General features: G+C 45.6%; 1 protein-coding gene across 10 annotated transcripts in view; it reads right to left on the reverse strand.

Moving 5' to 3' along the window:
- The window catches only part of SLC38A12 (solute carrier family 38 member 12), a 180,193-nt gene that overhangs the window by 64,205 nt on the left and 88,027 nt on the right, over positions 1 to 27,961 (reverse strand). For all 10 annotated transcript variants that reach the window (XM_085856978.1, XM_085856974.1, XM_085856972.1 and 7 more), the window contains 2 exons: positions 22,563 to 22,662; positions 20,637 to 20,733 (listed from right to left, as the gene is read on the reverse strand). In XM_085856978.1, coding sequence (XP_085713104.1) covers positions 20,637 to 20,733; positions 22,563 to 22,662 — 197 coding nt within the window. The remainder of the gene's footprint in view (positions 1 to 20,636; positions 20,734 to 22,562; positions 22,663 to 27,961) is intronic.

The raw sequence follows: 27,961 nt of genomic DNA on the forward strand, positions 1-27,961 counted from the left end.
AAGTGGACGCAGCGACGCGCTGTTCTGGCACATGCTCCCATACCTGACCTGACCTGCGTCAACAACTAACGGAACAGGAAGATTATCACTTCCTGCTGAAAAAAATCAACTTCCGGCGTATTCAGCACAAAAAACGTCGCTCTTCCGCATTATCCCAGCCCACAATCCACCCGCCAATCTCCGCCCACAAGTGTGACAGAAGACACAGGACAGAATAGCCAATTATATAACAGCGCAATGTCACCGCGCTCTAAAAATGGATGCAAACGATGCACGGGCTGCACCAATGCAGTCCCCGTGTGCGGCTGCCCGCAGAGCAGTCCTTGCAAACACTGGAGATGGTCCTGGCGCACGTGGTTGAGGATGACACAGGGGCAATGCAAATAGGGTAGCAGGCAAGGGGTTATGTCAAGGCAGGCAAATGAAGGCATGGCAAGGCAGATGCGGACCAGGCGATGCAGCACAAGCAGGCCGGCATGTGAAGCTGGCCGGCCTTCGGGATGGTCCGCGAGGTTCTCTGGAGGGAGTGCGGTGGTGCCAGCCGCTCCAAAAGCAGGCTCGGACCTACCCTACTGTCTCCCTCCAACCTATCACCTTTGCCTGTCTCTGTCCATACCCACTCCCTCAATTTTCAACAACGAAACAACCAAATTTAGCCCCCTTTTTTAAAATATAATTATTTTCCTCTATAATTTCGTCTCCCCAACTCCCTTTATCGTCTTTGTCCGGCTAACCTATCCTGTCCATCTAATCCCAACCCCTAAGTTCCCATTTGGGAGGGAAATAGGGAGGAGACTAGCGTCCTGTCTCGAGGCCCAACAAAGCCTCAGAATGGCCTCCTTCAGATTTCAGCAATCTACCAAGGTGGGTCCAGCAGCCTACGGAGAGTAAAGGGATGGATGGTGTGAAGGGGTACATTTCCTACCTATCCTAGCATTTATTAACTTTAAACTACCCCGGGGCTTTCCAAAACACCTGTCACTTAAACTATCGGTTCTAGAAAACCATGATTCCCATCGCCTGTGTTGGTGTCCATTTTAGATTTGGGCCTAGCCCTCAAATTTTATTCCGTGCCCTTGCACAATTTCGTGGCTGGGCAGCGTGGCTCACATGGCAGGGATTCCCCCTCTGCCGAATCTCAAACTACGGCACCCCCGGGACCTGAGGCTGTCCCCGAGCCTACCTGCTCCAAACGACGCGGGGGGTTGCCCTTCCCAGTATTGCCCCCCTCCGATGTCCACGTGGCATTTTGGCGCTTCGGGTCCAGTTTCCGACGGGTCGCCCATGGCCACTACACTATCCCGGTCCCTTGGACCCTTGGCCTACTCTGGCCGACTCGTCCGGTGCCCGGGGTGCCCTCGAATCAATACTTACCTTTCAACAGCCACGCTCCCAGCCGGTCCATGGACTCCTGCATCCCTCTAAATGGGTTTCGTGCCGACTCTCAACACCAACAACAAAACGACCTCCTTTTAGTAAATTTGACTAACCCACTAACTAACATTACACTGACCGCAGGGTCACTTGGGTGGGAATCACTCCTCCCCCCATACATTCCAAAGTCACTCCACTCACACATACTCACTCAACATGCTCCTTTCTTTTTCAAATTCACTCCACACTGCTAGCTAAATTCCCCTAACTCGTGCTCCCTCATCGTCCCTTACACTAACGCATATTCCTTTTAATCTATGTAGCTAAGCTACGTCCCCACAACACATTCCATGTCTGTCCATGTCTCCCAAAATCCATTTCCCATACTAAATCTAACCTAAATTCCCACTAACTAGTCCACGGGCCCCATGGAGGACAGCTCATGCCCCCATGAGGCCGGTCTAACGAAGCTAAACCCATCCCGCTAACCAATGCTTCTATGCCCAAACACCGGGCTATGTACTTGGAGCGAGGCTTTTTTTTTCCTTTGCGCTGCCATGGTGGCGGTTTACAGCTTGCCCGTTCGTCCCTATGGGCGATACCAACGTCCCCTCCGATGGCCAATCCGTGCAGCCATGACGTCACCCTGCCAATCGCAACGAGCGTTCGCTTTCGGGGAATTCCCCACGTGGGACAACGTACGTTGTTAACCTGGCCTTCGTGCCTCGAGATCCCTGGTGACGTCACTCGCACACCGAACCTGCACAGCTTGCCGTGCAGGTTAGCACGAGTGCATCATCCTGGGAACCCGCTCCGCGCGTTCCGCGAACAGAACACGCGGCATGCAGCACGTGGAGCTTCGCACACTTGCCCACGTGGGAACCCGCGTGTTCCAAATTCAAACAACCCTCGCTGCCATTTAGCCGTTCGCGATGCCTTGTTGAATCCCACGAGGAGCGTTTCCACGCCGAATTCCCTGCACGAAGACGCGCGCGCGAGGGCCGGGCCCCATATGCAACGTTCCGTGAAACCGGCATGGTTCCCGAAATACTGACGAGCGGCCCATTTGGCTCGCTATACCCGTCTCCCGTCTGGATCGGTCCATGTACCAATTCCTCGCATGCACTCATGCATGCCATGACCCTCACATTCTTCACATGTTTTGACACACTCGCACCACTCATACACTCCACCACACACTCCGGGACAATCACATCGGGGATTCGCGCTACCACAAGCAATCCCGGGCTTTCCATACCCCCAAGCTCCGCGTGCACCCGTTCATAGCACTCATCCGCTCAACTTCGTTCGGCCCGACCGGACTCACCTCGTCGCAATCTGCTTCAAGGGAGCATACCGTCTCCCTTTGTTCCTTAAGGAGGATCTCCTGCTGCTCGCACCGGGTCACGAAACATTCCCCATGCCCAACCTCATTGTCCCCCACTAACTCTACGTGTGTGTGCTCGTCAATTACTTTATTTAATTCATTCCCCTCTTTTGCTTCTTGCGTCTCCCTCTTTATTTCTGACTCCTCTCGTGTCTCTACTAATTTCTCCGTCTCCGTCACATCCTTTGGTTCTTCCGTCATCCCCTCGTGTCTCACCCTACACGTCTCCCCATCAATTGTGACGGCGTCCCTCGTCGTCCCAACCTTACACGTCTCCATCGCGGGCTGGACACCATTTGCACTCCCTCCTGAATCGATCATTCCGCCACGTGTTGCCGCCATTTTGCAATTCGTTGTCCACCTTTCACCACGTGCGATCGCCCTTATCGCCTCTTGTCCTGCCTGGAGGTTCAACCCCATGCTCTGCATCTCACCCCGCTGTGTTTGCATATCGCCCCTCATGCCATCCATTTTGCGCTCCATACTTTGCGCATTCGTCTTCATTTCATTTTTTCATTCCTTGCACATTTGAGTCCATATTGCTTTGCATCGCTTGAATCATCCGAACCAACTGTTCGATGCCTGATGGCTCTAGCGGAGCCGATCCGCCGTGGACCTGCCAAGGGTCGGGAGGGAAGTTTGATGGAGGGGGGGTGTCATACACCGCCCCTGCACCCCTTGCGGGCTCTGAGCTTGGTTGCGGGGGCAGTTCCTGCATGGGGGTGGTGTCCTGGACCATGGGTTCATGTACCACTACATCTACCTCACTACCCACCTGCTTCAGCTCGTCTTGGCTTGCCATGTTGCGTGTTGGCAAGAGAATTTAAAAATGCTCATAATTTGGAGGAAATGGGGAGGGGGGGTTTCGCTCCCTCTGCCCCCGATCCGAATCCGTGAATTTCATGGAGACGGGGGGGGGGGTTCAAATCCCGCTCCTGAACACCAATTTGTTGCGGAGCCGGGTATCTCTGCTGCGAGCATGACCGCAAGGTGGGGTGGTAGGGTCGACTCTAGCGAACACCCGGAATCTAGATCGTACCTTTCAGAAAACTCCGAGGGTACGGGTCCCTTACCGGACCGTGAATCGTCAATAATTCCACCATGTGGTACAGGGTTATTTGCCAATTTTCAAAATATCTGGAGATCCACGTGGCGAGTTACCGAGTATTCACACCCTCGACGGCACTCGTACGAGTCGAGCCGTTAACGTGCCCGACCCGTGCGAATGGTTTCCCAAGTCCCGTCGGTCCCAATGTACATTTACAGCGGCAACAGCCTTTGTCATTCACCAACACGCGCCATGCTAAGCCAATGGAAGAAACACAGAACCGAGCTGATACATTTAACAAATGTATTCATTTACAATGGGGGAAAGGGGGGAGCATGCAATAAGCAGAGTTATCCGACTATAGAGATGCAGGTATGTACAGCAAAGAGCAAAAAGAGCAAAGAGCACTATGTACAGCAAAGTGCTAAGAGCACAAGTTGTTGTTGTTCGTCTTTCGGCTGCTCCCGTTAGGGGTCGCCACAGCGGATCATCCGTTATGATCCGCATACTGATTTGGCACAGGTTTTTTTTACGCCGGATGCCCTTCCTGACGCAATCCTGGTCGCCTCTTACGACACAGGGATAAGGATTGGGTTTCGCCATCATTCCGGGTTGCCCTATACCCTCTCATAGCGCGGCCCAGCGCAGAGCGCCCATCCTCAAGCGATCCTACAACCCAAGCCTCCGAGTAGCCGGATTACAGGCGCACGCCACTACGCCCAGTTTGCTAAGAGCACACGTATGCAAAACAATTCCTACTTACAGACGGGCCCACCGACAAACACACACACACACACACACACACACACAGATACCCAGAAGGACATGGGCCTGTCCACCTCGTGTGGTTCGGCTGACACGGGCAAACCAGGCCAGCATCGAGATGCGATGATAGAAATCCAGAGCACCCTTCAGCGCTCGTCCCGGCAACCAAAACTCTCCTCTGTTTCCCACACTGTCGAGAAGGCAGGAGATTTCTCTGCCACTTCTCCAAGTCTCTGGGTTGAACGTCAAAGCGAGGGCTGAGAACTCCACACTCGTTCAACCTGCCCGTCAGATTGACCACAACCTTGCCTGCTCGATGGTCATCGACTATCTAAAAAGCTCTCTTGTTCACCGACAGAGAGACGCGACGAACGCAACCGACAGAGACGCGCAACCGACTTGCGGTTATTGTGGAGGAAGGATCTCTCTGTCTCGGTCTGATCACGCCGCAACCCCAGTCACCCTTCTCCGGGGGGTGGGGGGGATGCCTCCGCCCTCCCCGCTCTCCCTCACTGGACGGTTTTGACGCGAAGAATCGCTCGTCGCCCTGTCATTGGCCAAAACGAGCGGCAAGTCCGTCGATTGGCCCGGGGGCATGGTGACGTCACGCGGACCGCCTTTTTCACCGTCGCGGGGTCTGATTGGCTGAGCGGCGGCCACCTCACTCGTAGCACGCTGATTGGTCAAGGGCCGCCGCGAGGCTCCTCCTGGAACTCCGCCCACCATGGTGTCGGCCAGAGCGAGGTGAAGGTGAGGGTGATGCTGGCGTTGTTGTAGTTGATGTTGAAAAAAAACAAAAAAAAAACCCTGACTATCAAAGTAACTTCGCAGCACATGTACATTTAATTACACATTGGACACGGGACGGGGACCCTAACTAAAAACACATACTTACCGATATAACTGTTCTCTCGGACCTGTATGTTGAGTGCTCATGGCTTCCAGATTCGCAACAATATATCGTTGGTAAAATAGGGATTTTCATAATTGTATGATGTTTCAGGAAATTTGTGCAGTCTATGAATTGTTGACAAAGAAATTTAGAACATTTATTTGAATCGTTTAGTTTAAGAATTGTTTAGGTTTGGATTATTGGTGCTTTTTAACTAACCAGTACACATGCTCCCAAAGGGAGTGGCAGGAGGAATCATGTTATTATCCTCTCTGGGGTATACATATTATAGTAGAGCTAGGCTCAGGTATATAATGCCTCAAGAATGTTGGGTTTCCTACCTTTCAGTTTAGTGTTAAACAGCAGTAGCGACTGTTTAAAAAGGTAATCATACGTGTTTGTGGGGTTTTTTTTACATCCGGTAGGGGTGTCCCATGTAACACTATGATAAGCTCTGTATAAAGGTGAGCATGTCATTTGTCCAAGGAGGAAAAATCCCTTTGGGAGGGGGGATATTATTTGTATAAATATTGTTTTTGGAATAACAATATTATTATACTATAATCATTTATGATATGCCTGGTGTTGGCTTAATGGTTGGGGTGGCGGGCTTGGGATCGGAGGATCCTGACTTCAAATCCCGCTCAGCTGTTGAATTAATACCAGGTGAGGTTAACTTGACCTGTCATCCTTCCGAGGTTGGCAAAATGAGTGCCAGCATGCAGGCCGGATTTACCATGTGGGGGGCCGTGGGCACAATGATTGTGGGGGGCCCCCAAATTTGGAGATTAATCAACAACTTAAATTATAACTGATTTTTCATCAACAACTGAACTTGTATCTATAGATTTGGCAGATCCTGATCAGGAATGATTTGGCATACATGTTCACAAATTACAATTAAATCTGACAATATGACAAGATGGACGGATTGTTATTGATATGGCTGGTGACTTATCTATGAGCTGATGACTTATCTCTGAGCTCATTCTAAAATCAAATCACAAAAATGCTGTTGCTGCAAGAGTAAGAGATAGAGATGGACCAATATAAGAAAATAACAAACGACGCGCTGTCATTAATCATACTACGAACTTCGACGAAAAATCTTCTAACTTCTAAAAACCCTCTGGACAAGAGAAATCCGAAATGGTGATTAATAGCCGACTTCCAGCGACCGCAAATATACAGCAGTGTCATCCACATCAATGAACATACACACAGTACCTTAATCAATGGACAAGCTTCCTGCGCGACTTCGCGGCAGCGAACTCAGATATGATACTGTCAACCTGCATGGAATTGAGCACATCGGATTCGGTTGAAATGATGGTCAGATTGACCAGTCTCTGCTGCCCCATTGTGGAGTGAAGATAGTTCTTGATAAGCTTGAGTTTCGAAAACCAGCACTCCCAGGAGCAGTTCGACACCATCAGTGAGAGGTAAATCCGAAGCAGCACTTCCACGTTTGGGAAAGTATCGGTGAGTTTTCGCTCGATGAGAAAACTGTACATCTCGAATTCAGTACGGCCCGAGTCTGGCTCTGACTCCTTCATCATGGCTTGAAACTGAATCATTTCTTCTGTGAGGTCAGGTGATAGATCTTCCAGATACAGCTCGACGAGCTTCGAGCATGACTCTCGAATCTGCTCCACTTCGAGTTGAACAAGAGCACGCAGGAATCCAAATCTGTCGCTCATCTCGTTGTAAGCGTTTGTACGCTTTTCCAACTGCGATAGCAGTACGTCGATCACTGCAACGTATCCACTGATGCGAAAGGACTCCTTGGCATCTAGTTCTACTTCTGGAGTATGTCCGTAGTCCAAGGGAGCGAGGCGGACATTACGCTTTCTTCTACGCGATCCGCGAGTGAATTCCTCCATACCTGAGTGCTCCACTCCGTCAACAACGAATGTATCAAACTGATCGCGTAATGACTGCACGAAGCTCGCCAGTGACTTGAGGAGCTGCACGGCTGTGTTGAGATCGGTAGCTTGTGACTGAAGGGTTTTACTCGTACGATCAAATCTACCAAGGACAGTAGACCAGAAACCAGCATAGAACCCTATCTCAAGCGTGCACATCATTTGGTGAAGTGTCTCGGCGGTGTTTCTCGTTTCACTCTTCAGTTGTTCATCGTTTGCGATTTCATCGAGGACATCCACGATTTCGCTATAACCGTCTAGAAGAGCTCGGGTTGCATCAGAATGAGCCGACCAGCGAGTGTCGCTGAGGCGCTTTGGTACTTGCAGACCTTTGGGTTTCAGGGCATCAAATAATCTGGCGTAGCACGACGTGGAAGCTGTAAAAAATATACACTTGTTCCACGAATTCGAAGAATACTGTTGCAGGTCTACGGCATCCCACGGCCGACTGACCGACGAAGTTCAGTGAGTGCGTCATGCATGGCACAAATATTGCGAGAGGGTTCTCCTGTTGGATCATTCCCTGCATCCCGTTGTATCGGCCACTCATATTAGATGCGTTATCGTAAGATTGTCCTCGGCAGTTAGCGATGTCCAATCCAGTGGCTTTCAAAAACTCCAGTAATGCCGTTGCTTGCTGGAGTCCAGTGTGTCCTGTGTTGCTCAGAAAGGTCATGAAACGCTCCACTGGAGCCTCGTTCTCGATGTATGGTAGAATAACTGTGAGCTGGTCGATGTGGCTTATGTCAGGAGTAGAATCGACTGACACAGAGAAGTATTTTGCCTCTTTCACATGAGCGACGATGTTATCCAGAACAGATTTTCCGATGATGGAGACTAACTCTTCACATGTCATAGATGATAAGTCGTTGGTGTAGCCACTACCTTGGTTGGCATATTTCTGAATGTGTTGCGCCAAAAATGGATCATATTCCGCAAGTAATTCCATTAAACCAAGGTAGTTACCATTCGTCCGTGACCCAACAATTTCATCCGATCCACGGAACGCCAGACCACGCTCAGTGAGAAACGATATCACGCTCACACTTCGTTTCAGCACCTCCCTCCAATAGGACGCAATGTCACTCACCTGTTTGGCGAGTTCAGTGTCCACACGACCTGCGGATGTTGCTCTGTCTGACAAGCGGATGTTGCTCTGTCTGACAAGCGGATGATATCCGCACGATGTACATGCGAACGCTCATGCACCTCGATAGAACGACTGGCATGCTTCCAATCATTGAATCCTTCCCCACCCAGGGCAGTAGCGCCTCCAAAGAGCTTGCAAGCAATGCAGTACAGTTTTCCAGTTGATGTGGAGAAGCAAAGCCAGGACCTTTTCACGGACTCTCCGTTTTGTAGTCTACGGTAAAAAAAAGATTCTTGGAGCAGCAGCGTTTCCTACCTTCAACGAACTGTATGGATGAATCAAAGGAACCAGTCGAATTCTGCAGGGGCTCCAAATCTCATGATGACCAGAAGTCGATCATCTCTGACGACGGTCACTCAGGAGGCCAACATCCAATGTCATTGGCAAAGCCAGGTCCACGATCAGTCAGTATATCTCGTGCTTCTTCATGTGATGCATGTTCTTCATCAGTGGAACCTTCCAAGATGTTGGGCGAATCTTGACGCGGGGGTTGTGTTGCGAAATCCACTTGTTCTGTCTCTGTTGGTGTTCCAGCCTCTGTCATGGACAAATCACCTGTTTGTGCAGGAGTGAAAAACTCTGAGATTTTCTGGGTATTGTCGATGACGGCCTTGTGTCTTTCATCTTTTTCCTTGGAACATTTCCGCTTTTGAGCACCACTGTCATATTTCCGTGGAGCCCTGGATTTGTGCCTGTCGTCACCGAAGCCGCTCATTGTGGTTTCTGCAGCTGGTAGGTACCGAGTAACCGAGATATTGTCAGAGTGCACGTGGGACGTACCAGAATCACGAACAACAAGTATTGAAAAGTAGGTTCTGGTAACCTAAGGTAAGCCTGCTAATACGGAGGATAACGATAAACAGCGGATCCAGGAAAATACCGTGATCAAACGGTTTGGATGAGACGAGACACCGAAGTTCCCTTTCTGCACAATAGTTATTAATATAATGGCACGAATAACGAAAATCTCGCTCAGCGAGCAAAGACAATATGGCGACGGTTCACTTACACCAACCGACAAGAAACCAGAAGCTCTCACCATATCCAGTGGGAAAACACCAAGAAAGTAAGAATTACAGGCTTGCACTACACCGACAAGGTATTCATAAATTGCATGAAACATTCATGGGCACAAGAGTACCAAACGTTCATACATATGGTGAAACAGCAAAGACTTTCTAACAAGTATGTTTCACAAACCTGGAACATAAAAAGTCACACCGTCTTACTGTGCTGTGCGTGACAGTAAGCAGGGTACTGACAGCATTCCCTGCCAGTCGCAGTTTCAGTGTGTACAATACTACCCCTGCCGGCCGTGTGCTGGCCTAGCCTAGTTTTACCACATCAAATTTCACCTTTTCACCTCTCCTCTTTCTGGACCTCTGTATTCCATCTGTGCTTGCTGGGCTCTGGTGGGCAGTGCCGTAGTTAGTTAGTCACGCTTAACCATCCGATCCAAAAAAGATCCGAATGCGGGCCCCCAATGCCCGAGGCTTGCCCCAGGAATTTTTGTCCACGTTGGATCCGTTCTGTGGACCGTGGAAGAAACGGCTTGAAAAAGCCAAAGCTTGAAAAGGACCCTCACAATGATGGACAATTTTGAAAAGATATCCTTACAAAGAGTTTACAATCTTCATTCACCGACAATAAAACTTTAGAAGCACATTTTCAAAGGATTTTCAAAATGTCATCGAAATTGTGGGGGGGCCCGAAATGTGGGGGCCCCGGGGCCATGGCCCCACCTGGCCATCCCTAAATCCGGTAGTGCCAGCATGCTGGTACACTGTATCGGAGTAGCGATCAGTCCAGAATTGTACACAATAGCCAAGGAGACTGCTTGGGCAGCACCAACACTCTGCACAGAGTATGGCCCCAATGGATGGATGGATTGGTGTTGTTATTGCTTTTGTTATGAGAAGCGGCATTGGAAAAACACCACAATAAGTTATCGACACACCTTAATATGGATTTCACCTAAGATGGAAAACTCCCTTGGGGAGAGGAGCAAATGAAGTCACAACAACCTCCAGCATGTGACCCTTCGTGCTCTTGTCAAGTAAAATTGAGAGTGGATAAGTAATGATGAAATGTATCGCAGCTAGACAGAAAGACAGAGACACCAAATTGTGTATTTTAGTATGATGCCTAAAATAATTTGCCAAGTGTAATTCAGGAGTTTTTGTGACAGCAAGTTATAACTTAGACAATGCATTTGATTTCAGGAGATAAAGTCGTGGCCAAAAATATTGGCTTTTTTCAAATAATGCCCCATTTCTTCCAGACAATTGTTGAAATATAAAAAATATTTTGGTAACCACATCTGTATTTCTTTGGTTTGGAGTGGAACGTAACAAAAAAAGCTGAAAAAATTACTAAATGTTAGCTTATTCCACACAAATCCTAAAATGGCCGAGATAATCAGATTTCAAGCACCTTTTAGAAGTTGTTAGAAATAATCAGATTTCAAGCAGGTGATTCTCCTTTACTTCGGAATTGAACTCACCCGTGGTGAGTTGCAGGTGCCTGCAATATAAAAATCACTCATTCAAACAGTTTGAATTGAGAAAAGGAGTCATTCTGCTGTTTTTTGTCACTGTGTTCTTCAATAAGCATGGAGAAAAGAAAGAAAACCACATAATTGTCTGAGGAGGTCAGACACAAGATTGTAGCCAAGCATGGACAATCTCAAGGCTACAAGTCCATCTCCAGAGACCTTGATGTTCCAGTGTGCACCATGCATAATGTTATCAGGAAGTTTTAGCTCCCAGGCAACTGTAGCCAACCTCCCTGGACGTGGCCGCAAGAAAAGACTTGATCGAAGATTGCAGTGAAAGATTGTTCTTATGGTGGAGAAAGCACCTCAATCAACTGTCAAACAGATTCAAGCTGACCTTCAGACACAAGGTACGACAGTTTCAACTCGCACCATCCGTCGCCAACTCAATGAAAGGGGGTTCGATGGGAGGAGACCCAGGAAGACCCCACTGCTGGGGGAGAGAGAGAGAGAGAGAGAGAGAGAGAGAGAGAGAGAGAGAGAGAGAGAGAGAGAGAGAGAGAGAGAGAGAGAGAGAGAGAGAGAGAGAGAGAGAGAGAGAGAGAGAGAGAGAGAGAGAGAGAGAGAGAGAGAGAGAGAGAGAGAGAGACAAAAGAAAGCCCGGCTGGAGTTTGCCAAAACACACCTGAAGAAGCCAAAATCCTTCTGGGAGAATGTCCTGTGGACAGATGAGACCAAATTACAGCTTTTTGGTAAATTAAAGAACATCATCTCTGTGTTTACAGAAAACAAAATGAAGCCGTCAAAGAAAAGAACATCTTCCCTACACTCAAACATGGAGGAGGTTCAGTGATGTTTTGGGGTTACTGTGCTGCCTCTGGCACGAGGTGCCTTGAATGTGTGCATGGCATCATGAAATCAGGAGATTACCAAGGCATTTTGGAGCGCAATATTCAACCCAGTGTCAGAAAGCTGGGTCTCCGTCGAAGGTCATGGGTCTTGTAGCAGGACAATGACCCCAACCACACTTTTAAAAGCCTGCGGCAATGGTTTAAGACAAAATGCTGGACTGTTCTGAAGTAGCCAGCAACGAGTCCAGATCTAAATCCAATTAAACACCTGGAGGAAGATCTAAAAACAGCAGTTGAGAGAAAGGAAAAAAACTGGGAGAACTGGAGCAGTTTGCACAAGAAGGGTGGACAAACCTTCCAGTAGAGAGGTGTAGGAAGCTCATTCATGGCTTTTGGAAGTGCTTGACTGCAGATATTTTGTCCAAAGGCTGTGCTACCAAATATAAAGTCTTGGGTGTCAATAATTTTGTCAATGCCATTTCTTTTTATTTTCTGATTTAAAAGGATATATTAAGTTCTGAATCAAAACAAAGGTTCTGTAATATTAGCAATGAAATAAAGAAATGTGGAGAACAAATACTTTTGTCAATTTCAACTTATTTTCAGAGAAAATTGTGAGTTATTGGAAAAAAGTGTAAGGGTGCCAATATTTTTGGCCACGATTGTACGTGTTTAAGTTATAACTTGCTATAACAAATACTCCTAATTTACATTTGGCAAATTATTTTAGCCATTAGTTAAAAACCACCAATAATCTAAACCTAAACTGAAGAGCAGGAGAGTTGGTCATTTGCATAAAAACATGGAGCAGAACAAGAGTAAATGAGAAAGCATCTGAAAAGGCTGTGCTACCAAATAAAAATCTCAGGTGTCAATAATTTTGTCAATGCCATTTCTTTTTATTTTCTGATTTAAAAAGATATATTAAGTTCTGGATCAAAACAAAGGTTCTGTAATATTAGCAATGAAATGAAGAAATGTGGAGAACAAATACTTTTGTCAATTTCAACTTATTTTCAGAGAAAACTTTGAGTTATTGGAAAAAAGGGAAAGGGTGCCAATATCTTTGGCTACAACTGTACGTGTTTAAGTTATAACTTGCTATAACAAATACTCCTAATTTACATTTGGTAAATTATTTTAGCCATTAGTTAAAAACCACCAATAATTATCTAAACCTAAACTGAAGCGCAGGAGAGTTGGTCATTTGCATAAAAACATGGAGCAGAACAAGAGTAAATGAGAAAGCATCTGAAAATGCAACGTCTGTCCGCATCCGCTTTGTATTCGGACTTCTTCCGTATGCTAAGCTTGACGAAAACAGTGAAAACAAATGACAATTTTTGGCGATCTTGACCTTTTGACGTCAAAAGCAAGAAGCTTCTGTGACCCAATATGCAAGTTCTGCTGAAATTTCAAGTCAATCAGATAGAAATTGATGATTTTGTGACCTTGACCTTTGGACCTCAAAACAATCAGCTTCCAGCGTTTTACTGGTGAACCAATTCAGTGACCCAATATGCAAACCATGTTCGAATTTCAAGTCAATTTGATGAAAATTGACAATTTGATGCAACCTTGACCTTTTCATCTGAAACAACAATCGGTTTCTAGCTTTTGAATGGTGAACCAATTCAGTGACCCAATATGCAAATGCTTAAAAATTCAGGTCAATCGCATGAAAATTGACGATTTTATGCAACCATGACCTTTTGACCAAATTATTAATTTGTATTCTCCACATTCTCATAATAAAGCTTTGTTGAACATTTGATAACAAAAGCTCAAATGGTAAAAACGCTACGGCCAGGACAGACACACACACATAAGTGATTGGAAAACCCCATCTGCCATGCAAACAACAGGAGAGATTAAGATACACATAGTATTGTTAGGAAAATGAGGATTTTCACATTTGTATGATGTGACAGGAAATTTGTGCGATCTGTGAATTGTTGACGAAGTAATTTATAATACTTGGTGAAATTGTTTAGGTTTAGATTGCAGTGGTTACAAAGAAATTTAGGCACGCATGAAAATAGATGTTCTAACCTAATTTTGGGGTGCTAATTTCGGATACGAAATCCATTTTCACTCATCACCTCTAGTTTTTGAGATATACATGTATTCATGTACGTACATGTATACATATATCCCGAGGGCCGAGACCCACAAATATCGAAATATTTCAGTAATACACTGCATAAATAGGTGTTTTAGACTAATTTAGGGATGCTGAACTCAAATTAACACTTTGGCAAGCCGATGACGCTGTTTGCGTCATCCAAAAAAACTCCATAGGTCAAACATGTGCATTGTGCGGCTGGGAACGCCAGTAGCTTACTGGTGGTGAGAGAGGGTGGTTAATGCTGCTCTACAATTATCCGGTAGGATGATACTTTTATAATATGGAATAGGCAAAGCCGAGAAGCGAACGTAGAATTCTTCTTACATTCGCTTCTGACTTTACCTATAACTTGTTCACAACTGTATACTTGCCAACTATAACGTTATGTGTAAGCGCCGCACAGCTGATGATTTTTCTGATCAGACAGCTGATCTGTCTGACGCAATTTCCGGTTACTTCGGCCTGGATTCGGGATCAGCGATTAAATAATGTAAATCAAGATTAAAAAATATTTTTTGATAATGCGGGAGATATCTTTATTAAAATTAACTTTGGGAAAAAAATTGAATAAATAAATAAATAAACAATCACTTCTGGTCAAGAATAAAATAAATTAAAAGTTCCGGAAAGAGTTTCAAAATCACTCCCGGTAATGTTAAATACTAAATAAACACTTCCTGTCATGAAGAAAATCACTTTCGGAAGTATAAAATTAACTTTGGGAAAAAAATAATTGAATAAATAAATAAACACTTCCGGTCATGATCTCCCGGCATGCATCATTCTCCATGACAAAAACCGGAAGCAAAAGGGTCATAGCCGAGACATTGTTGTTTCCTATTCTCTCATGTGCACGCGTTGAGTATGAAGCTCACTCCGTTCGCTATAAAGTAGCTGGGTTTTTAATTTTTATTTTATACTATAGAAGAATCATTTCATGGGAATTCTGGGGTATTTATTCCCATTGGCCACTCAGTTCATTTGAAGGAGTCATATGACAATATGCAGCTCCTTCTGGAAGCTGTCAAGTACCAGCAGCACCAGTAGAGCCTCTATGGGGACCTCAAGGTCATTGGGCTCCTTATGGGTATGCAGGCGGGCTTCACGAAGTACAGCTGCTTTCTCTGTCTCTGGGATAGTCGGGCTGTGTCCAAGCACCACACGCAGAAGGACTGGGGGTCTAGGAGCACTTTCGTGCCTGGGGAACACAGTGTCCAAGAAAATCCTCTGGTGGACATGAACAAGGTGCTTCTTCCCCCTCTTCATATCAAGCTTGGCCTCATGAATAATTTCGTGAAGGCCATGGACAAGGATGGCGCTGCCTTCCAACACCTGTGCACTCTGTTCCCAGGTCTCAGTTCTGCTAAGCTCAAGGAGGGCATCTTTGTCAGACCTCAGATCAGGGAGGTGCTGAAGGATGAGGTATTCGAGGAGAAGCTCACCTTGAAGGAACTGAGAGCATGGGAAGCATTTAAGTCAGTCTGCCATGGCTTCCTTTGTAACACACGGGCACTAGATTACCAAATGCATGTCGAGAAGTTGTTGCAGGCTTAGCCGGATATGGGGTGCCGAATGTCTCTCAAGATTCACTTTCTCCACTCCCACCTCAACTTATTCCCCCCAAACCTCGGAGCAGTAAGTGACGGACATGGGGAAAGGTTCCACCAAGATATTACTAAGATGGAGAGCAACTACCAAGGCAAGTGGAACCCCAGCATGATGGGGGACTTCTGCTGGATGCTCCTGCGCGACATCCCGAAGGCAAAGTACACCAGATCCTCCAAAAAAACTCACTTCTGACTGTCTGTAGTACTATGATGTGTATATATGCTTATATCCAAGTAATAGTAATATTTAGTTCTGTCAGTGTTCTGTGTCTATGTTTTGTTTCGTTTCGTAATATGCCATTTGAATATATGAAATAAACACATATTATAAATATATGCATTATAATAAAAAAATGGGATATGTGAAAGCAAAAATACTAGAGGTGATAGAGCAAAACTGTTTAGAAATTTGAATTCAGCATATCAAAATTAGTCAGAAACACCTATTCACATGCTTGCCTCAGAAAAATTTTTTTGTAAACCAGTGTTATTGGTGGTTTTTAACAAATATCAAAAATAATTTCCCAAGTGTAATTCAGTATTTGTTGTAGAAAGCTATAACTTGTATATTTATCTAGTGAAAGCAAATGTATATACAGCAGCACATGAGCAGATGACAGCTACGTAAGCCAGCTGATGCAATACTGATTGTACGGCAATGTAGTTGATGGACCAGTGGCAGACAGCTACGCCGTTTGACAACGATGCCATTGAAACTGAGAACCGGTCAGATTTATACCCACCCACCATAACTGGGTGTTGCTGCTAAGCCACTTCTGAGGACAAGATGTTGTAATTGGACTATGTTGGTGTAGGCAAATCACTCAGCAACAGACTATGTAGGCAAAGCACATTTATGCTGATTGGTCTGTTGTCGATGTGAGGTAACCGTGAGGGTACCATGGGAAAGAGAATTAAAGGCAAAGGAATAAAAAAAAGTTTATATCAGCGAGTAGCCTGGAGAAAGAGAGATGGCCGCTGTGCTTGTGTGGAGCCTTGGCCTTGAGCCAGGATTTTGTAGCCAAAGCCCAGCAACAAATAAAAGGGTTGTGCTGATGCAGCCGCAGGGTTGATTGAGCATGTAATGAGCCATTGGAGGATCATCCATGTGGTGAACAGCTTGAGTAGGCCTGGTGAGTCTAGGTCAGAACACACGTGACCCTGGGGTATTGTGTTCAATGCACAATCCCGGCAATAGCTTAAAAAACCACCAACAGAGATGTTCCTGCGTAGTACATGTGTCCATCTGATTCAGGGATGAGGTAGGAGTTATCCATCATCTTAAAGTACTGTACCAGGTACTGTAGACATGATCAGTGGATAGGACTACTATGCAGCCTTGAGCTGGCTATCTTGTGACTACTGTCAGAGCAGGTGTCATTTGCAATCCACTTTTTCCTGCAACTCTGTTAATCAATCTGTTCATCTTCTCATAATTCCTCGTTTATAGTTTTTGTTTTTCATTCAGTCGACGTGTTCCATTTGTTGTGTGAACACTGCAAGACCTAAAAAGAATGACCACTTCAACAAACTCAATGGGTTTTAAACATCACCTAAATATTTCTCATTTGCACTGGAATATCTTGTGACGTCTGTGATGTCCAGCTCAGAGTTGAAATTTTGTGCTAAGGGTCAAGTGATAAAACTAGAATTTAGGAGTGATCATACTTCCTGTGCCATCTTATGAATAAAGGGTGTTTTATGGTATCCCTGGCATTGTAGACAAAGTCCTGTCTCCTGGACAACGTGCTAATTATCCATCCTAACCTCTCGGCTGCCCGGCTCACTTACCTGACCCAATGGATTCTGCCTTGGAACGTGGTTTAGTCCTCAGCACAGCCTCTGGGCGGTCTCAACCTCCGGTCGTGTAACAATATTTCATATATATATATATATATATATATATATATATATATATATATATATATATATATATATATATATATATATATATATATCACACGATACATATTCGTTGCCAACCCACTCCCCCTCCATAAATGAATAGCATAAAAACAGTTTTATATTTCAATTAAAAACTACACAAATAAATCATTACCAAAATCCATCGGTCAAGAATTTCTGAGTCACAGATTGTTAATTCCTAGGTCAAGACGTTAACACATCTCAGTATGATCAGGCCACTAGATGCTGCAAGGAGGACATGCGTTTGGCCATTGCAAAAGGCCTTCCCCATCTGGTTGCACCACCCTTTGCCATCTGTCCTTTACCTTAAGAATTGTCCACAAGACAGTACCAGATATCACCAGTACAAAGGAGTGTGTGTTATGGTCAGTTAGGTTTGCAAGTTAAAAACTTTAAATCAGTACCAGTCATGGATGATCAAATTCAGTGCAATATGTGCAAACACAAATATAATATATTTTTTTTTACACAGGTTCATTTCAATTTATCCATGCTCCCTGTCCCCTAGAGCTAGTTTTCACATAGAATTATGAAAGCAGTTGAATTAACCCTTTTTAGCCACGTTGCGAACGCTGGCTCGAAGAGAGCTCCGCGTTGTTCTTCTTCTTCTTGTTCTTCTTATTCTTCTTGTTCTTCTTCTTTTCTTCTGGTGAAGACAAAACCTTTATGACGTGGCTCTTGGACACATTTGTCCTTGTTTGATGCTGATTTGCTCATTGAAATTGGTTAACAATGCGTTGTCAGGGGTTGTAAGCAATCATCTAATCAGGGTTTTCTAACATACTGTGATGTCATGTCTATTTCTGGGCTCCGCCACATGGCGGGTATCCTGAGTGTTTTTGCTGTATGATCACTTCCGGTGATCATAAACTACTGTTTGGACGGTCGCCTTGTTTCTCTGAATCTCTCGATTTGTGATGCCATTAGTCTCGTAAAGACTTTGCAGGTCTCTTCTTGGATCATTTTCTGAAGCACAAGGCACTGAGTAGTCAGTGGGTATGTCGAGTACAGATTGGGAGGATGATAGCCTCGAGGTATGCACTCTCACCTCTGAGCCGTCTCACCTTGGTTTGAATCTCGGCCCAGCTATAAACTGCCATCCCGGTGATTCGCAGGCAGAGCGATTTATCGATATGTGTGCCGTATCTCAGTTAAGCTGGTTGTCTCGTTTGTTAGTATTAGTTGGTGGACATTAAATGTCTCACAGTGTAGTTTGTGAAGAGAAGGTGAGATATCGCCGGCACCCTGAACAAATTCCAATTTCTTGTCTTGACTACCACTGGGAACCCAATGGCAAACAGCTGCCTTGGCAACACCGAGTCTGCACCAAAATTCGATTCCAGGTGCTCAGTCCAATTAAAATGAAAGGACCTTATTTAAGATCAATTTTGAATTGGTGTTTTGCCATAATAATTTCACTCGGAACAATGAAGATTATTTGTAAGGATATCAAACTTGAGGCATTGTTGGAAATGCAAATTTCTTGCAGAAAAAGCTATGAGAAGGATCTGTGCCAACTATGAGGTTATCATGTTTCAAACAAAGAGAAGCCACCAATTTTATGACCAACACAGCAAAAATGACTTCATCCTTAACATGACGACCTGGAGGATGTTTTTGATGGAAGGTTTGATGAGGAATTTGAATGTCTTTAGTGAATTTTGCAAAATATATCGCAAGGGAAGTGTGCTTTCTGTACCATCACTTTCATTCATAAGAAATCTGATTGGCCTTCACTACCACCCCGGCTGAGAGAAACCATTATGGCATCAAGGCCTATATTGTTGTGGCAGTCAATTTATACAGGGCAAGTGCCAGCAAACTATGTCTCTATGTTTCCAGTTAGTATTATGCAACCATTTCCATCATCATATGCCAAGCTGTACGTGGTCTGAATGTGTGAGACCTGGCCTCTCCTGCCCCCACTCCTTCCCCTAAATCTAAAAAAAAAAATTCCTTTTGTGAAATGGATAATTCTGGTTCATGCTTTATAACAATAAACCGAGTCAGACGATGACAGGTAATGCATAGCACCTTGTGTCATCCCCCTCCTGACTCATTGTCTTTATTACTCCCATTAACCCTTCGTACACCAACCATTTTACTTGCTGATTTGTTTTTTTTTGTTTTTTTTTTCTTCTTCTTCTCTCTGTCTCTCTGTCTCTCTGTCTCTCTGTCTCTCTGTCTCTCTGTCTCTCTGTCTGTCTGTCTGTCTGTCTGTCTGTCTCTCTGTCTCTCTCTCTCTCTCTCTCTCTCTCTCTCTCTGTCTGTCTGTCTGTCTCTCTCTGTCTGTCTCTCTCTCTCTCTCTCTCTCTCTCTCTCTCTCTCTCTCTCTCTCTCTCTCTCTCTCTCTCTCTCTCTCTCTCTCTCTCTCTCTCTCTCTCTCTCTCTCTCTCTCTCTCTCTCTCTCTCTCTCTCTCTCTCTCTCTCTCTCTCTCTCTCTCTCTCTCTCTGTGTTCAGTCCCTTGCCGGTTGTGCCCAACTTTTGCCCTGCGAATTTTGCCCACTGTCAATTTCAACTTGCTTCTCCATGAGCCTTGCTCTTGTAGAGAATAAATATATGCAAAAAATAAATACATTTAAAAGCACTTTCTTTACTACTCACCATCGTTGCCTAAACGACAGAAATAATTATGATTCAACGACGTACACCATTCGTCAAGGAGCGAGTTAGAGCGAACAGTGGGCACGTTTAATTGGCCATTTCAATTCCATAAAATTTTTCATAAGAACTATATTTATACATATATCTTGACTTTTGAAAATCCATAAATTGCAATGGGGTAATTTTCCACGTCAATTGTATGTTTAACCTTCTAGCAGGCATATTTTTCAGGAAAAGGTGATCTCTATGTACACCACATATTGAAATAGCAGGATAATGTATACATTAACATTACAGATTAGCAGGAAAGAGAAGCAAAACAAGTGCCCTCGAGGTCAAGATGCCTGCTAGAAGGTCACTGTGGAGTCCAGTAAGACAAACCAGTTGATATACAAAATCAATGCAAGTCAGAGCCTTAGAAAGGTAGGAAGTACCAAAGCAGCAAAGAGCCATTGATCAGGAAAGATGAAGTGACCATACTGACCAGAAAGATGCGGTAAGCCTGACCTCGTGTCACCCTGTCCCAACAGAAGTCAGAGTCCTGGAAAGTGGTCGATATGTTGTTGCACGACAACTTTCCACTGTGGTGTAAATTGTAAAACAAAGGTTTTGACCAAAATATCCATTCAGGCATATATTTCAACCATAAAAAAACATTACTACATCTAAATAATTAACTTCTCAAAGTAAATTTCCAACTGTTGTACTCAATGATCTAGCCTTAACGAGAAAGCACAATTGTTGGAAGTGAGGGTACAACCTGCAACATTTCATTGTCAATGATAGAGAAAAATTAGTTTCATTGTTGGCTGGAAAAGTGGCCATGTCGTTATGACAACCATATGGGAACGATGAGCCACCCCACCCAAGTTAAACCCAATGGTCACACCCACCGGTATAAATCCTGTGATTGGCTGTGGGGCAGGAGGAGGGAACGGTGGCTATTTTGGAGTTTCCATCTGTAGTACAGTTATCGGAAGGTTGTGTATGGTTGAACCCTTCCTCCTGTTGGGGCCTGCCTGGGGCCTAATGTTGCGGCCTGCCTGGGGCCTACTGGGAGGCCTGGACAGTGGCCTCTCTGATCAATCTATTCTTTGCTTGGTCATCCAGCTGCCCTCTCCATATGTTGACATGGTGTGCTGCAGGCCATAACAAATAGCACTTAGTCACCAGCTTCCTTGAGTCACCAAGCTCCATCAACACATGAGCATCCCTTAAGAAGCCCCTAACAGGAAAAAAAAAATTGTCAGTTATAAGCTAAATGGTGTGGCCAGTAAGCATTGGTTGTGGTATTTGTGGATAAGCATTCATAAATGCCTATAATTGAACGACTGAAATTGATGGTTACATGTTATAAGTTGTAGCATACATCAGTGAATTGTATGATAAACTGCTTAATGTAATGAGCTAATTTTTACTGTAGATGGCAGTATTGTACTGTACACTGCCTGGTGAGAATCGTGAAGATGCTGGAATGTTCCCAGACAAAAAAAACTTCCAGTATAGATGAGAATAGCATTTGCTGGAAGGCACAGAATCATTCTGTGTTACTATATAAACCCACAAGAGGAGGGTGCAGAGAGACATGTGACTAGGCGTGTGTTTTGATCATCCTCGTGCTCGATTTATCCCTGATGAAGAACGAGGTGTTAATGTCCAGAGTGGCTGTTAATGCGTGGAGCCGATTATAATCAGGTTGATTAATACTTATGAAGATTGTGTATCGGGAAAGAATTCCTTTGAGCTCTTCAATCATCCTGAACGGACCAGGGCACGATTGAAAACAATGCAACGTGAGTCGATCGTTGGACAGCCCCGACAGACGCTGCAAGGACATCGAGTGAGAATGACGCCACAGAACTCGATAATTCGACAGTCCCGGAGAACGAGGTGAACACGCATGAGTTGAGCCAGCAGGACTGGGACACTGGGCGGAAACAACTCAACGTGAGAATCAGAGTTGGACATTGGATGTAATGGTGACCTTCCTCATTTGACTTTGTATCTATATATTTAGAATACAAGTTTCAAAAACGTTACACTGTTGATGTGGTAACTGTAACGTCACTCAGAAGTTACAGACCCCCAACTGACAAAGATCAATATGATCAGTAGCTGAGCTGTACGATCGTTCATACTTGTGAAGCGCAAATCTTGGGTTGCAGTCGTTAGAGAACGAGCTGGGTTTGGCACCACGAACAACATATGTACACTAAAGGGAAGCAAACCCCTCGGTATATACCCTGACCTTTTTCTTCATGATTATTTGATACGAATCAACAATTCCAAGACACAATGCAATCAGTCAGTTTTGACCCATTAACACAGCAATACCCACCCACCTTACGACACAGCCACTGAAGCACACCAATTCTAGTTCTCCCACATGCCTGCAGCTGCCTTTACTTACCAAGCCACAAAAGCCAGCGAACGCGGAACGGCAGCTGCGTAGATGGCCAGATCCCCATAGAGATAGACGACGATGCAGATATAAAACAGATGGACTCCCACTGTCAAACAACATCATGGCAATTAGTATTGCCAAATGCAAATGCAAGATAATGAAGTCTAGGTTGTGATGTGATGGGCACAGTATGGGCCTGGTTGATGGATCAAAGGTGACTATGCTTGGGGTCAATGGATACATTTGTTCATCAACCTTTGTAATGAATGCAGAGTATGACCTTGCGGTAAGGATACCAACTAGCAACCTGGAGGTTATGGGTTCAAATATAACAGAAGGCCATGGCAACATGAGGAGTGAGCCTCCGGAAGATTATGATGGAACTAATGGATCGCTGATAAAATATGAGTCATAAAAACCGAGCTGGCTCACGAATGAACTTCAGGGAGGAGAGGATTTTCCTGCCATGCCTTGCCCACAGATGACATCAGTCCACATTCCATGCATATACTTTTTTTTAATACACAAGAAATTGAAGCTCACAGAAGAGTTAAATAACAGTGCGTAAGAGGTCAGCACACAAAAAAGGGACGGTGAACAGCAGAGCAAGAAGGAATATAAAGAAAGATCAATGTGAGAGGGGTGGATGAGTAGACGATGGGCAAGTGAGCAGACAGTAAGAGACTAAAGGGCTGATAAACATGGCAGAATGAAAAAAAAAATACACGCATGCGTGTGCGCGCACGCGCGCACACACACACACACACACACACACACACACACACACACACACACACACACACACACACACACACACACACACACACACACACACACACACACACACACACACACACACACACACACACACACACACACACACACACACACACACACACACACACACACACACACACACAGTCTGTCTGTTTGTCGTGATATGACTTGAGAACGGAGTAACCAATTTCAATAAATCGAACTACGGTGAATTCCGGGAACTCCGGGGAAAGTTTGTGATGAAAAAAAACATTTCATTAACTTTTTTTTATGGGTACATGGGTACACGTGGCGATACTTACAAGCGCCAACTTGCGATGCTGGTTATCCCTGCACATGGAATCCTTTTTCTTCTTGCCCTATTGATGAGCCATCACAGCAAAGATTGGTATTTCCGTCAGCAAAGCAACAGATCTTATATTCCAGTACTCAGGTCAGGTATGGGAGCATGTGCCAGAACAGCGCGTCGCTGCGTCCACTTTCCGCCGGTACTCCAGGGGCCTCCGTCTGGCCATCCCCCAGGCAGATGCCAGGCCCATCCCCATCTCCTTGAGATGATGGTCAACCTGCTGCAACCATGAGGCACGTGGTCGGCCCACTGGCTTCCTCCACTCATGAGACTACCTCGCTGAGAGAATCTGGTGAGCAGGATCAGCGTCAGGAAAACGAGCCACATGTCCATACAGCCGCAACTGACGCTCACGGACTATGCAGGCAACAAATCTCATCTGAGTCTCTCTCAGCAACCGCTCGTTGGACACAAAATCTGACCAGCGATAGCCAAGGATTCTCCGAAGAGACCTGGTACCAAAGGAATTAAGTCTCCGTCTCAGATCCTTGGTCAGAGTCAAAGTCTCGCATCCATAGAGCAAGACTGGAAGTACCAAGGACCTGAAGACTCGGACTTTCGTCCTCCCGCAGAGGTACCGGCAGCGCCACACCCCATGATCCAGTGAATCCATGACTCCCCAGGCCCGACCCAGACGTCTATTGACCTCTGACTCACAGCCAGCAGAGACATGAATATCACTGCCAAGGTAAGTGAATCTCTCCATGACCTCAACATCCTCACCACAAACAGACACAGACAGGGCAGCAGCATCCAAGATGTCACCGAAAGCCTGGATCTTAGTTTTGGCCCAAGAAACCCGTAATCCCAGCGGCTCAGACTCCTCATTCAGCACCTCGAGGGCCCCAAAAAGGATATCTAAAGTCTCCGCAAAGATGACTGCATCATCTGCAAAATCAAGGTCCGAGATCTTGACATTCCCAAACGACGCACCGCAGCTTGATCTCTCCGACATCCTCCCAAAAATCCAGTCAATACAAGTGCTGAAAAGTGTGGGGGCCAGTACACACCGCTGACGAACTCCAGTAACAACTGGAAATAAGTCAGAGATGGTACCACGACACTTCACAGCACTCTCAGTACCAGAGTAAAGTTCAGACATCAGATCGATCAGTTTCGGTGGCACCCCACGAAGACCATGAATCCTCCAGAGGACATCCCGATTCACTGAATCGAACGCTTTACAGAGATCAACATAGGCTGCAAGCAGCCCCTGCCGAAACTCTCGTCTGCGTTAAGTGAGGACACGAAGAGCAAGGATACGGTCAATCGTTGACCTCTTTGGTGTAAAGCCTGACTGCTCTGGACGCTGGTGCTCAAGCAGATGGTGGCGAACCCTATCAAGAATTATCCGAGCAAAGACCTTGCCCGGCACTGAGAGCAGCGTCACCCCTCGGTAGTTGTTGCAGTCTTGGCGATCACCCTTCCCTTTTGAGAGAGGAACAACAAGGCCCCTCTTCCAATCAGTTGGGATGATGCCTGTGTTCCAGGCAGAGCACAAAACTGCATGCAACGACACGAGTGCAGCATTTCCACCAGCCTTGAGAAGTTCAGCATGGATGCCACAGATCCCTGGAGCTTTGCCCCATTTCAACTTGTTCACCGCAGCCCATGTTTCCACAAGCGAAGGTGGACCACAGTTGATTCAAGGGTCAGCAACAGGGATTGTAACACCCTTGACGTCCAACTCGACAGCTGGGGGATCAGCCTGGTACAACCGCTCAAAGTAACCGGCCCAGCGGGCCTTCACTTCAGACTCCTCTGTCAAGAGCCTACCACTCTCTGCTCTAACTGCAGTGCTCCGAGGGATGGGCTTGGATGCACGCAATGCACGAATTCCCCTGTAAGCGGGACGAGAATCACCTGTCCACAGGTGACGCTCTACCCGCTCACAGATTCCTCGCACATAGGCCTCCTTGTCCACCCTCAGTGCACGTACAGTTTTACGCTTCAGCTCCCTGAACAGCTCAGCTCTGCCATTCAGCCTGGCCCTGCGACTCTGGTCAATGGTATCCAGTGTCCTTTGAGAGACAAAATTCTTCTTTGCCCTGCGGTGAGTTCGAAGACATCCACCGGCAACATCAAGGATGGTGGTCTTGAAGGCACTCCACAACTCTTCAGGACCCCCCAAAGCACCCAGACCCCCCCAAGTGTCTACTCAGCCTGTTCGCAAACTCCTCAGCTACTCTCTCATCCCTGAGCTTGCCAACATCCAGCCTAGGCTGGGATGGTACCATTCTCCAGGATTTAAGATGCAGCTTTAGAGTTGCTACAACAAGCCTGTGGTCAGTATTGAGGAACTGAGCACTCCGGTAGACCCTGCAGTTCTGGATCATCCTCCAACGACCGTCAATGAGGACATGGTCAATCTCCTTTGCCACACCGCCAGCGTTGGAATACCAAGTCCAGCGATGAGCTTGTGGGCGCTGAAACCATGAACCAGCCACCCTAAGTCCATGACTTCTTGCAAAGTCAAGGAACTTTGTGCTATTCTGGTTCATAGTTCCTGACCCATGGGGACCAACACACACCTCATAACCATCCCTATCAGTTCCAGTCGATGCATTGAAATCCCCCAAGACTAGAAGTGTATCTCGTCTGGGGCACTGCTCAACCACAGACTTGAGCGTGGCGTCGAATGCGTCCTTCACGGTGAGATCACTCACCTCAGTCGGAGCATAAACAGAGACCAGGGAAATGACACCTAAGGAGTGACGAATCCTTAATCTCATAATACGCTCGTTGACCGGTGTTACCTCAATTATCATTGGGGTCAGCTTATTGGACACAGCTACAGCAACTCCTTGGGTATGGTAACCATCAGAGCGACCAGACCAATAGTAGGTGTAACCACCCACCATTATCTCGCCGCAATCCGGTCTCCGAACCTCAGAGAGCTGCAATCCCGATGTCCAAACGCTTGAGCTCAGATGATAACAGAGACAGGTGATCATCCTCTCTTAGGGATAGGACATTCCAGGCACCCACCCAAACGGACCGCCTCAGGTTAACCCAAGGAGACCGCCGTCTGGTGGACGACACCTCAGCACCACTCCGACACACTCTCCCGCAATCTGACCCAGGGATGTTACCCCCTGGTTTCCCTCATATCATCAAAGATTGGGGGTCCCGAAGGCTTTGCCCCAATCCCATCATCCGGTGAGCTGCCCTGCGAAGGGAAGCTGCACAGGAGGTACTCCCATGGAGTGGGTTTTCAGATTTTTTTGCGTTTTTGTGTTTTGCGGAATGAAGGGTTTTATGGTGGCCGGAGTGCAAATCCTGCCTCCAACCTCCTAATAAAAAAGTAACCCAACTGCAGGAGGACGTCCGCAGACACAGTTGGGCACTAGATATGGAAGGCCGTTGGCTCACAAGGAGCTCCTCCACGCTTTGACAGGTTTTGTTTTTAATCCTGCTGGGTGTCCATATCCAAACACCCTCCTCACCAGAAAACCTGGTGGGGGAGACGGTTTAGTCGCCGACAACCCGACCATGGAACAGGTTAGTACAGTTTTACATGGTACCTGTAGCAGGTCACAGATCTAACCTGACCTGACATAAAAAATTTTATGTACTAGCAAATGCAAAATTATTATTGTTCGAAGTAAAATGAGTTACAGACGTAGCTTCAGGTTGACGACCGAGAAGAAGGCCTATTTGGCGGAAAGCTTGTCCAAATAAAGATCATCCTGAAGCTACGTCCATCACTCATTATACTTCTTCCACTTATATGTACGATACTGTATATACTCTGGGGCAAAAAAATGAGCCGAGGTGTTTTTTTTCATATTTGAAGCCATATATACACAGAACAGATTCCAGTTTAAATTGATTACTCATGTTAGAGTAGCTCAAAGCCCTCTGTGTAGTTTACAGCAATTTTTAAGAAAAAAAATTGGGTTTTAAGAATTTTTGTTGTCAAAAAAACAAAAATTACGAAATTTCCATATTTTTACCTTTCATCTTTAAAGGCCAATATCTCAGGAAAGACAAAATAGATCAAAATTTTATACATAAGAAAGGAAGATAAGACTGTTTTGAGTTGTTCTGTGTCACAAAAAAATTCAAGAAAGTACTTTGCTGTTCGAAGTAGTGCATACTTTTCAAGATCTGCAATGCAATTTTAGGGTGTTGTCATGTTTTTTTTAAACTGTTTAGTGCATATGTAGTACTTAAATTGGTCTAATTTATGACTTGTACATTTAGTGTCGGCCATGGTTTTTGTGTTTCAATTTAGAAATTTCTCCAAAGAAAGAGATGTTTCATGCTGATGGAGATA

This window comes from Eptatretus burgeri, chromosome 15 (assembly GCF_056783735.1).
Source record: "Eptatretus burgeri isolate ZD-2024b chromosome 15, Ebu_testis_v1, whole genome shotgun sequence".
Lineage (NCBI taxonomy): Eukaryota > Metazoa > Chordata > Myxini > Myxiniformes > Myxinidae > Eptatretus > Eptatretus burgeri.